At 34.7% G+C, this 12,968-nt stretch overlaps 1 protein-coding gene across 2 annotated transcripts; it reads left to right on the plus strand.

The window, feature by feature from the left end:
- Positions 1-546: 546 nt before the first annotated feature.
- Positions 547-7,006, plus strand: LOC114401350. Of its 2 annotated transcripts, none has more exons than XM_028363858.1 (11): positions 547-670; positions 1,449-1,608; positions 2,534-3,218; positions 3,354-3,438; positions 4,632-4,719; positions 5,015-5,199; positions 5,380-5,512; positions 5,760-5,896; positions 6,040-6,114; positions 6,431-6,526; positions 6,685-7,006. In XM_028363858.1, the coding sequence occupies exons 2-11, from the start codon at positions 1,461-1,463 to the stop codon at positions 6,766-6,768; spliced, it is 1,716 nt and encodes a 571-aa protein (XP_028219659.1). In that variant the 5' UTR covers positions 547-670; positions 1,449-1,460; the 3' UTR covers positions 6,769-7,006. The 2 variants fall into 2 exon arrangements, with proteins under 2 accessions (XP_028219659.1, XP_028219660.1); XM_028363859.1 differs by lacking the exon at positions 547-670 and adding an exon at positions 859-956.
- The last annotated feature ends 5,962 nt before the right edge of the window (positions 7,007-12,968 follow it).

Genomic DNA, 12,968 nt, shown 5'->3' on the forward strand with positions numbered 1-12,968 from the left:
TTTTATTTACATATTTTACATCAATTTTTAATTTTAGAAAACATATTAAGATTAACTAAATATGTTTTAAACATTTTCATTAATCAATTTTTCCAGAAAAATTATGGCGGGTGATGCTGGATTTTACTTTTAATTCTAATTTACCGTTTGCCGTTATGGAAAAGATCTTGTGGGTCCGGTAGAATCAATGTATATCCAAATGAAATTTGTAACACATCGACCAAATTAAAAATAATAACGAAATTTGCACGCTTATGCGGTAAATTGGACAGGTCTTATAAAAAAAAATATATAAAACTTTCTCGCGGGTAAATCGGTTAGGTCTTATAAAAAGATATTGAAAGAAAAAATATAGAATCTTCTCGCGTCACGGATTAATGTTTTAATTTTTAAACAAATCATTATTTATTATTTAGTAATACCCGTCCCATTCTCCATCTATTTTCTTCTTCGAATATTTGCATCCAACAACCAACGCTGACAACTTGAAAAATAAAATAAAATTCACAATGCTGACTTTATAAAAAATATATATATATTCACACCAATACTGACTACTGAGTCACCCATAAGGCACACCAGAGCTGCAGAAGAAACAAGGAGGTATAAAGAGCTAGATAACCCTACAATCTGCAATTTTTTTGTACCGAATTGGTTCCAACTGTAGTGGGTAAGTTTCTCTTCTCTTCTTCTTATGCTGTTCTGTTTTTTATTTTATTTTTTCTCCCTTTTTCTCCAAGGTTTGTCTCTTTTTTCCGCTGCATGCTTTGTTTTGCTTATCATATTCAAAAAATAAAAAAAAAGGGAAAAGCAACCGCACCGAACTTCTTCTTTTTATTTATTTTTTATGTTAATCTTCTGAACTTGTCTCCAACGGGGATGAAATGAAACACGATGCTTCTCAAAATCACTGTGAAATGCAGTGTGTTGGCTTCTTCAGCCGCAAATCAAACACCGTAAGACTAAGATCATTGTACTTAAAGCGTCTAAGCTTTTTGTAAACAAATTAATTCTGCATAGTTATCTGAGCCTCTGAATTTTGAGTCATAAATGTGAGCAGAGAGAGAATTGCTAGTACTTCTTAATTTTTGTATGTTAGTTTTCAATGGCGCTTAGGTTACGAGACTTTTAATCTTTGCAGCAAATTTTACCTAGTTGAGTCACCGACATGCTACTGTGGAGTCACTTATACAGTGTTGTGGCACCATTCATATATCACTGTATACATATTTATTTGTGTGTAAAGATAACAAGAATGTTGGTTCAATTTGGTTATGTGTTTGAGTGAAGTTGATGTTGCTTATGTAGAGGAGCCATTCACTTAAAAGCAAGCTTTAGATTAGAGAGGAGATGATCTGATGAATGTATGGAATTAAGAATCATGAGGTTTATGGCTGTAATTTTTTAACCTTAAATAGTTATCTAACGTGTTGCTGCTCTGGTTACAGTTTTAACCAGGGATGGGTTTGGAGGAGAATGTAGCTAAGACAAGCACCACCAAGGACGATGCTAGCCAAATGTTGACCTTATGCACACATGCTTTCTATGATTTAACTCATGTCTCCCCGGTGGTATTTCTGTTCCTGCTGAAAAAATGTTATTACTATGGTATGAATTATTCTCCTTTTCAATGCCAATAGTTGTTGTATGAAATGGGGTCATATGATGATGAGTGCTAAGTGTTTGCTGAAATGGTTCCGTTAACCTTTCTGGTAGTTTGTTTTTCTTTAAGTAAACATCATTTGCCCAGATAGACTGGACATCAATACTTATTGTCAAGGTTTTAAATTAATGTCACGGTTGTAGTTTTGTCGCAATCATTGACATTGTAGAAAATTGTGGGCTTATAACTATTCAGTTAAATTCTTTCCCGCATGTTTCAAGATATTAATGGTCATCCAAAATTTTTCCAAAATCTTTGAGGGCTTAGAATTATTCAGTTAAATTCTTACCCTCATGTTCCAAGATATTAATGGTGATCTAAAATTTGTCCAAAATCTCACTCTTCCTTGTTGTAAATATTTATGTTGAATGAAAGATTGAAATAATTAACATTGTTAATTATGTAGTTTCCCAAAACTATTTATTTTGGGGGTGAACATTTCAATGTTCTGTCATCAAAGATTTTATATACTATTATATCTTTTAGGCTACATGTGTGGTATCCTCTTTAATATGTTATTGCCCATGTGTGGCAATTTTTGTGTGCAGAAAATGATTTTAGAACCAATTATCTCTTTTCAGGGTCTAAAGATACGCTGAAGACTTATTATTTGAAAAGCCCATAACTGTCAATTTAATAGACCTAATTTTTTTATCAGATCTTATAAATGAGTCCCTGATCAAGTTAGTAACCTATTTTTTTCAAACAAATCAGCAATCTCTTTATAAATGATCAATAATAAGATATTTAACATCTTTGGTTGCTATTGAAATTGAAGATTATTCATTACACTGTGGTTCTGTCTCATCAATGCACATCTTGTTTCTTGCTATTTTCAATGTTTTTTTCTCTTCAAATGCCATTGCATAGGCACCTGTAAGGCAACAGCAAAATTCCGAGCCCTTCAACATCAAGTACATCTTGTTCTCCATAATGATCCAAAACCCGGACCAGCAACTTTTATTGTTCAGTGCATGTATGTCTCTCCATTATTTGAAGATCACAGTCAAGGATTTACTCATCTGATAATATCAGCTCTTCGCCGATTCCTGAAAAGATCAACAATCACTACAGAAGACTCATTGGAAGTGAAAGACCTGGTTGCCCATCTACTTGTAGATATTATTAGGGGCCAGATCCATCATGATGAAAAGATAGTCATGAAGCTACTCGAGATTTTTGATGTAAAACTAACAAATGTTGAGAAAGCAATGTGTCAAATTAAGGAAAAACACGAATTAAGTTGTGGCACAGCAAACGAATTTGTTGAACAGTATATTGTTGAATTGGTAAAATCCCAGTTCTACATGACAGCTGTCACTTTAATAGAGCAATTCTCTATCCACCAGTATGGCCAGTCGTTTCTCCTTGATATGATACAGAGTAATCAATTCAAAGCAGCAGAGAAGTGGGCAACATTTATGGGGAAACCAATGTTATCCACACTTGTAGAGGAGTTCATTGAGAGGAACATGCTAAAGAATGCCTATGAGATTATAAAGAAAAATAATCTAAAGCAGGATTTTCCAGATGTATACAAAAGGTGTAAAGAAAGGTAATTGACTTGTACTGGTTGACACAGTGTGGATTTTCTAGTGCTGTTTGATTGTTCAGAGCATCTTAAATCCAATTTCACAATCCCTTACCTTTTTTAATTTCTTATTTACAAGATTCCCTTATTGATTTGCAGCTCACTAAAAAACTTGGCAGAAAAAGGATGTTGGGATGTTGCTGAGGCAAGAACAAACAATGATAGACAGCTTATGGAATATCTGGTTAGTAGTCATTTTCATCTTTTTGATAATAACTGCCATTCTATATGTACATCTGTGTTGAATAGGTGTACACCACTGGAAACTGTGTAAAATAACAAATATTTTCTTTTTAAATTATGTCCTTTACAGAATTGTACTGATTAGTGTCACCATTGTATTCATTTTCCTTGATCTTGGATTTTGATTTCTTTGCTATGTTGATTATGTTATTTACAAAAGACACTTAGACAATCAGTTTCCTATTCTGCTTTAGTTGCATGGTGTTTTCAGCAGTCCTTATTGGACAATCTTCAGGTGTCTTCATTAGCTTTATTTAACTTTTATTAACTTTATATTTGTCAACTTATTCCTCATGAAAACCAGAACAAACATTTCATTGTGTTACTGTTCTCTTCATATTTAATGGGTAATTAGGGCCATGTGAATACCCAGTGCTGCAAAATATGTTTAAAGTATATTTCCTAAATATTGGATGATCTATACGTTGTTTAAAATTGTTTTGCAAAGGTATGAATATTTCTCAGTGAGTTTTTAAATCACTGCTAGTCTGTTGATAAAAGTATTGAACCCATTGCTTAAAGACAAGGGATTTCAGGTGGTACACTCATATTTGTTTGTTATAAACTGATTGATGGTTTAAGTTACAAGGCTAGGGGTCGCCTCGCAGAATATATGATTTGTTTTTTACTTTTTTTACCAGCTCTCTAACTTAATATATCAGTTACATAATACATAGGCACCCTAAGCATAATTTTAGCTTGATTATTAGGCACCATCCACACTCTGCTGCTATTAGAATTGCTTAGAGTGGATATATTAAAAGAAGACTGAAGATTTTCAAATTCAAGACAGGGAGGTTTCATGAGCCCATTATGTCCAGTTTTGAGTGGGATTGAACAGTGTGAAGTGCCCAGGATGTATTATTAAAGCATCAGCTGCTCAACTGGAAATCATGACAGTTTCATTTAAAATGGATACAGAACACAGGCTTATGAGAAAAATATTAACACTCTAGTTCTGCATTATATTGAAATGAAGATGTAATAAGGTTTATAATTCTTTTATTTATTTATGTTTTTGGAAAAAAATGATGCTTGTTGAATGTTAGTTTTTCTCGACAGTTTTGGCCTTATAGCCCCAGTAAAATTTTCAAACGTGTATATAGTATAATCTTTTAATTTTACTTGTTCAAGGTTTACTTGGCACTGGAAGCTGGTTACATGGAGAAAGTTGATGAACTGTGTGATCGGTACTGCCTAGACAGGTTTTTGGACATCAAAGGTAAGCCAGCTTGTTGTGACAAGGAGAATACAGATTGTATTCTAATTAACACTGATTTTGTACTCATTAAGTTTGCTGGTTGCTTATTCTTCTTTTGCTTCAAATGGTTCTGTTTTTTTCCTGTTATTTTTTATTTTTTTTTCTTGTATCACTGGAATTTCTTATTGCCTTTGTTACCATCTCGCTTACATTGATGTTGTTACCATTTTATTTTATTTACTTTATTATGTAAAGTGTCTATTCTCTGCTATTTATTCTCCAGATGATAAACACAAATTTGCTTTATGTCCTGCAGTACCTGAAACAAGTAATCTGCAAGGGCGTTATTTACATCTTGATGAATTATTGGTTGATAGCATCATTTGGGTTGATGAAGTTGAAGGTTTGCTTGATGCAACAAGGCATATTAAGGGTTTTAAAGTTATAGGTCTTGATTGTGAATGGAAACCCAATTACGTAAAAGGCAGCAAACCCAACAAGGTAACTGAAATGATCTTCCTGATAGATTAATGTTTCTCCGTACATCTTTCTAAGTTTATTTGAATTGTTTGAAAATAATTATATCTGGGTTTTAGGCTTATGAGCTATGACATGTTACTGATCAGAAGCTGAACTCTTGATTCTCTCTTTTCCTTTTCTCCTCGAATTTCCATGTTTCAGGTTTCTATCATGCAAATTGCTTCTGAAAAGATGGTTTTTATCTTTGATCTGATAAAGTTACACAAAGAAGTGCCTGACATTTTAGATGATTGTCTATCTTGCATTTTGCTGTCACCTAGAATTCTAAAACTTGGTATGAAAATTCTCAATTCGTTTGACTTTGAATATATTGGCAAACCAAATTTTTGGTGGTCAAGATTGATCCCTAACTTCTGTAATATGATTATTTTGACCTGAATGAGAATGCTACTATTAGTGGGCTATGATAAGTAGTGTCTTCTTACAATTGTAAGCAAAAATGCTCAAGGCAGATGAAGCACTAAGTGTTTTTTGTAAATCTCAACTAGTAACCATTACTGCCCAATGGCTTGTATTTTCAGGCTATAATTTCCAATGCGATGCAAAGCAACTTGCTTATTCATATGAAGAGTTGAGATGTTTCAAAAACTATGAAATGTTGCTGGACATCCAGAATGTTTTTAAAGAACCTCGGGGTGGTTTGGCTGGACTTGCAGAGGTACTGTATGTCTGAATGTTTCTTTTAGTGTTTCATGTCTCTTTTTAAGTAATTTTGATATTTAAGAGGGATAATTATCGAAACCCCTGGGTTTTCTATGTTAGTTTATTTTGACAAAACTGGTGTTTTTATTGGTAAATCAGAAAATACTGGGAGCTAGTTTAAACAAGACAAGACGAAACAGCAATTGGGAGCAACGGCCTTTAACTCCAAATCAAGTAATTGCTCTCCTCTTTCTTCTTTGTTATCCATTAATGCTAAACTTTTCTGATAATGCATTTACGACATTTGCTTTGGGAACTTGATTTTTTTGTATAATTCCTAGTATGCTAGGTCTTTGAATCCATACACATCGGCTGCTGAATACAAAGAGTTTTATTTTTCTAATAGTGGATAAGTGGATTGAATGTTTCAAAATTGTATTGTATATATGATTTATAAAGAGATTTAGAAGATAAGACATAAATGACTATGATGACTACAATACATTTGAATCAAGTCATTCAGTTATCTAACGCGGTTCTGTATGTGCAGTTAGAATACGCTGCTCTGGATGCTGTTGTACTTGTTCACATATTCCACCATCTTCCTGGTCAAGGACATGATAAATCTGAGTGGAAGTCTTGCATCGTATGTGACTATATACCTTTTTTCTGCCTAGCCCGCTAACCTTTCCTTCATTGCAAATTCTCTTTGTTATGAACTTCTACCATGCATAAGATTAAGAATACCCTCCTTGTATGCATGCATGCTTATTGATTTTTACTGTTTTTTTAACTGCCCTCCAGGTGTCCCACACCGAAAACGCCAAGAAATTCAAGAAATGTGTACCAAAGGTTGTAGACACTGACATGGAGACCAGCAAGCATTGATTCTGAATTGAGATCCATTTTCTTAATTGATTACATGTGTATATGGAAAACTTTCTATAGAAAAATAAGCAATTTTCATGAGGGACATGATCATTAATTTCATTGAATATATTTTTTTTTTTGTAAATCTGACAGATAATTTAAAATTTGGCATTTTGTACAGGCTATATTTACTAGCTGCAATTACGGTTATATAAGGTGATGCCCAAAATTAGGGCGATAAAACTGTTTTTTTCAAGAGAAATTATATATAGTTGAGGGTGTTTGATAGCTAACTGGAGATAAAAGAAAAGCGAAGAGAAGGAAAATATACGAGTAAGTTCTAGTCTGTCCATTTTATTACTATTCTTCATGCTTTTATACTTAATTGTGGATCACCAATCTAAGGTGTTGGTGAATAATTCTGCCAACAGAATACACAGATACGGTTATAACTGAATAGATATTGTTGCAATAACAGACGTAGTGGACAGAGTAGTGGAGTGGTAGTGGAATTGTAATAACGGAATAGCTAACTGCTGTGCTTGCTGGTCCATGTTTTCACGCATAATCGTTGAGGTAAGTGGGCCTCCTTATGGCTCTTTTGGGTCTGGTGTTGCTGCTATTAGCTTCAGGTATGATGCAGTTGCTATCAATACCCCCCTTCCGGAAAAACAACCTTGTCCCCAAGGTTGTATACGGGGTGTGCAGCGTATCCCATTGTTCCCACGTGGTGTCCTCTGGGGCCAATCCATTGCATTGAACTAGGACAAGTTTGGTTGGCGTGGAAGACGAATTGTCCCACTTCTAGTCTAGTATAGATAGTGGTTCAATGACAGGAAGATGATTTGTGGCAGTGGGCGGAAGGGGGGCCAGAGTTTCTGGTAAATGGCCTTGGTGCAGCTTCAAAAGCGAAATGTGGAACACCGGGTGAATCCGGGTAGAGACCGACAATTGTAAGCGATAAGCCACCTGGCCAATATGTTCTTCAACTTGAAAGAGCCCATAGTAACGTTTGGAAAGCTTGGTGTAGGCTGGGGCCAGGGAAGTTTGGCGATAAGGTTTGAGCTTTACATACACCTATTCTCTTGCGGCGAATTGAACATTGCGACGGTGCTTGTTGGCTGTAACTTTCATGGCGGCCTGAGTTTTAAGTAAGCGTCGTTGGAGAGAAGTGTGAATTTCGGCCCCAGTGGATAGCAAGACATTGACTGTGTCCATTGTAGAAGTGCCCTGTAGATATTGGGGAATGGACGGTGGGGGCTTGCCATAGACGACCTCAAAAGCGAAAATTCCCGTGCTGGAGTGAACGAAGGTATTGTATGACTACTCCGCAAGCGAAAGAAACTTGAACTAGTGAGATGGGCGATCATGAACAAAAGAGCGAAGGTATTGTTCTAGAATGCGATTGGTAACCTCCGTTTGGCCGTTTGATTGAGGGTGGTTGGCGGTGCTTATTCGAAGCTTGGTATCGCTTAAACGGAAAAGCTCCCACCAAAAGTTGCTGACAAAAATTGGGTCCCTATCTGAAATGAGACTTCGTGGGAATCCATGGAGCTTGCACACCATATCCAGAAATAAAAGAGCGACCTTGTAAGTTGAATGGTGATGAGGGAGAGCACTAAAATGAGCCTCCTTGGAATAGCGGCCGACCACGACCAAAATGACGGTGGACCCATGCGAAGGTGGTAGCCCAATGATGAAATCAAGTGACGAATTTTCCCACACATTCGATGCTATTGGTAGTGGTTGAAGCAAGCCGGCGGGTTTCTTCGTCTCATACTTTGTCTGTTGACAAGTGGAACATTGAGACACGAAGCGAACAACGTCGGCTTATATATTGGGCCAATTGAAATTCTGGTGAAGACGGTGGAGCATCTTAGTTAGGCCCATGTGACCACCGAGAGGGGAAGAGTGAAATTCCTCCAATAATACATATGTGAATCGCGTCGTGAAAGGCAACCAAATATTTCCTTGTCGGAAGATGACATCTTTATGCATGGAGAGGTCTAGGTGAGTCTCGGGTTGCTGGTGGATTTGTCGTAATAGAGCATCATACGGGGGGTCCTAGACGAGCGCTTGGCGGAACTTCCCAAGGATGACGGAGTTCGACAGAGACAATGAGAAGAGGTGCATTTCCTCTGGTGCCGGAATTCGGGATAAAGCATTTGCAACGACGTTGGTGGAGCCAACTTTATACTTGATGGTGTAATCGTACCCCAAAATTTTAGACATATACATCTGTTGTTCTGGGGTTTGTATGACCTGCAACATGATGTCCTTCAAGCTCTTATAGTCCGTGAGGACAGTGAAGGAATTGCCAAGTAAGTAGTGACGCCATTTGCAGACTGGCACCGTGATTACGTGTAACTCACGGACATATGTGAAGGCTCGTTGGAGACGCGGGCAAAGGACTTTGCTATAATAGGCAATTGGGTGGGCATTCTGGAGAAGAATGACATCCATAGCGGAACTTGGTGCATTTTTCTCGAGGGTGAATGGGATAGAAAAGTCTGGAGTGGTGAGAACATGTATTTGCGTCATCAGGTGTTTGAGTTGCTGGAAAGCATGTTGTGCTTCTAGGGACCAGCAAAATTGATCTCGTCGAAGCAAGGCGATAAGCGATGCTACGACAGCAGCATACCCTTGGATGAATTGGTGATAAAACCCAGTTAATCCAAGGAATCCTCGCAAGGCAATAGGGGTTGCAGGAATTGGCCAATCCGACATTGCCTGGACTTTGTCGGGATCCAGAGCCACCCCTTTTGTCGATACTATTTGACCAAGGTAATTCAGCTGGTTTTGAGCGAAAACACATTTGGATTGCCAGAGGAGAAATTGTTGTTGAGAGAGTGTGGACAAAATGACCTCCAAATGTTCGACATGAGAGGACAAGGAAGGGATGTAGACTAGAATATCGTTGAAGAACACAACAACATACTTGCGGAGAAAAGGTCGAAGGGTGTCATTCATGGTGGCCTGGAAGGTGGAAGGTGCGTTGCATAAGCCGAAGGGCATTACCTTAAATTTGTAATGTCCATGGTGGGTGCGGAAAGCGGTTTTATGAACATCATCTTCAGCCATTCGAATTTGATGAAAGCCCTGGCGTAGATCGAGTTTCGAAAACCATGAAGGTGAAGCAGTGAAGAAGGAACAAAGGTGGAGAAGGAAGTCAAGGAACGAATGCGGCATTTTAGGGTTTGGGTAATGTCTGTGTCTTTGTGACTTGTGAGATATTACTTATATATATGATAATTTTATTTTGTATTTTTTTTGCTAGTAAAATACTATATTAACCTTTATATTTATGTTATACATATTATAAGTTATAAGGATATATAAGTAAAATTCTATATACGCGGGGATACATGGATCCTGCGGGGTGGGGAGCATAATCCCCGTCCCCAAATTAGCTGCGAGGGGTTTTTCATCCCCGTTTCCGCGGAGAATTTTTTCTCGACCGTAGGGCCTAGAATAGGGTAGTCCCCGCGGGGATCCCGAGTTGCGGAGAGAATTGTCATGCCTAATAGTATGATGCACATGTGATTGTTATCCATATAGTATGATGATAGTCCACTTCTATGTATGAAAGGTACTCAACCAAATATTTTGATATCTCATTAGCGTTGTACGATTCAGACTTTTAGTCAATGGAGTTTATGAAATATGATTCTATGAATGTAATATTAATATAAGATTAAAATTTATATATGTAAAAAATATTATTAAATTAAAATTAATTGTTACAAAATTTATTATTTAAATTTATATGTGTATTAAATATATATTAAATTTTTTAGTGATATATATATATATATATATATATATATGTTGTTAATTATTTTTAATATAATTGATCTATTAGCTCAGTTGATTAAAACATCGTGTTAATAACGTTAAAGTTACATGTTCGAGTTACAGATTTCAAACGAAACTTATGAATTAATAATCTGTAAGTTCCATACAGATTGTAATATGTAAGGATATTTTTTATTTTTTCCTTTTATTGTTGGGTGTATTAAAAAAATGTTGAGCGCAGAAAAAAAAATACTATCATATAAGGTCTAAAGGTAAATTATAAGAATACTTATTAAATAATAGCACATGCAATGTATTCCCAAGTAGTCCCGATTTCTTTATTCTTTGGTGTCTTCTTCATAACAAGAAACAATTTTTCAGCATGACGTCTTAACTACTTGCGTTTTTTTGCCAATTTCATCCTCACATAAACTTTCCTAGATAGAAAATAACTATAGAAGCTTGCTATAACTGGCGGAGCATGAGATGCTAAGACAAATGACATATTAGAAAAAACTGAACCTTAAAATAAGATAGTTCATAAATGGTGCTTTCATGTTTATCTTATTAACGTCCGCCGATTTTAGTGTATTTCTTTTGGTACTAATTGAACGAAAATATATTATAAACTAATAATCTTTATTATATTCTTTTATCTTATCAAACGGATTTAGTTCAATTGATTATTATAAATTTTTTGATACTTTTTTTTATTCTTATGGATAAATAAAAATATTTTTTTATCCTATCAGCGGTAAAACACCATAAATTATATGATTTGATACTAATAAATCGTTGGTTCGAACTATAATAAACTTAATTTTTTAAATAAAATTTCATATTTAAATCTTTTATATAAAAAAATGTAATTAAAAGAAAATATCTATTAAAAATAATTAGTCATATTCTTTCACAGAAATTTATTAATAAAATTAGTGAATACGGCAATGTAGAAATAACTTGTATTACATTACTCAATACCCAAATTTTGTAAACTCGAAATAATAAATTTATTCGAGTAAAGAAAACAGAGAAATAGCTTATTTCTAGTGAAAATTAAAGAGACCAAAATAATTCGTAAGCATAATTTTGACACATTGTACTTCGCCTGACAGAATTTATACACGTTAGGTACAAATAAAAATTCTGAACTGCGATAGCTATTACTAGGAATTGCCAACTCACCTGAAGTTAGATGATGAGTTGATCAATAAATTATATTCTGAGTCACTCACATCACGTGTATAGTTATTAAATATATCAATATTAATGTTTTGCATTTGCACCCCAAAAATTAATCAGATTAGGTGAGAGTCACAGGAGAGTTGACAATTCCATTAAATATAAGGTATAATAAATAAATAAATAGTGTCTCCAATCAGATTTATGATTTATTCTACTACGGACTCGTCTCACATGCACTAAAGTTAAAGATGTGGTGCACTGCACTGCTCCATTAAGAACTCACTTCTCTGAGTGACCAGGCAATTTTCTGGTAGACGGGTTATTACTTGATTTTCCTTCAAATGTTTGGAAAATTTTCAAATAATAATTTTGCTACTGATTTGTTACTTTGAAAACCATAAATCGCCCAATGGAGCTGCAACATATTTGAAATTGTTATTTAATACAATCAAATCTATTTTAATATTTTTTATTGCTAAAATTTGTGTTCAAAATGACACAAATAAGATATTTTTGTTTGGATTAATTAAGTTTTTATTCCTCAAGTTATGAGGTTTTAAATTTTTGGTTCTTAAATTATTTTTTTAAAAATAATTGGTACTTAAAGAATTTATTGTTATTAAAAATAGTCTCATTATTTACGTTATCTGTTAAATGAGAAACTATCATGTATATATTATATAAATTTTATTATATTAGATAAATAATTAAAATATTATGTTATTAAAATGTAAAAGAAAAACCATTGTTAAATCTTAACACTCAAGCACCCAACCACCAACAGGAGTTCTGCGATGTAAACTAGTAATTATCCTCCTTCTTGACAATCTATGGTTTCGTGATCACACTTGAGTAAATATCTGAACATTGATCGAATATTATTAACAATAAAAACTATTTATAATAACAAAAAAATTATTTAAGAATCAAATATTTTTAAAAAATAATTTAGGGATGAAAATTCAAAATCCTCATTTGAGGATTAAAAAGTTAATTAACCGTTTTTATTTTATGTTAAAACTACATTTTGAGTTTATCGCATTCACGCTTGCTTTGTCCCGTAGGGATCTGGCAGTTATAAAGACAGTCCGCTGGCCGCTGCATTGCAAGAGTGGTTTGGCTACGTTTTTGTGCATTACTCCTTGGCTAATTTTATGCATTATTCAATAATTCCATTAGTTAATGTAAAAAAAAGTAGTTAACTTTTTAAGAAATAATTATATATTCTCCAAACATAC

The sequence above is a fragment of the Glycine soja genome, chromosome 20, assembly GCF_004193775.1.
Source record: "Glycine soja cultivar W05 chromosome 20, ASM419377v2, whole genome shotgun sequence".
Classification (NCBI taxonomy): Eukaryota; Viridiplantae; Streptophyta; class Magnoliopsida; order Fabales; family Fabaceae; genus Glycine; species Glycine soja.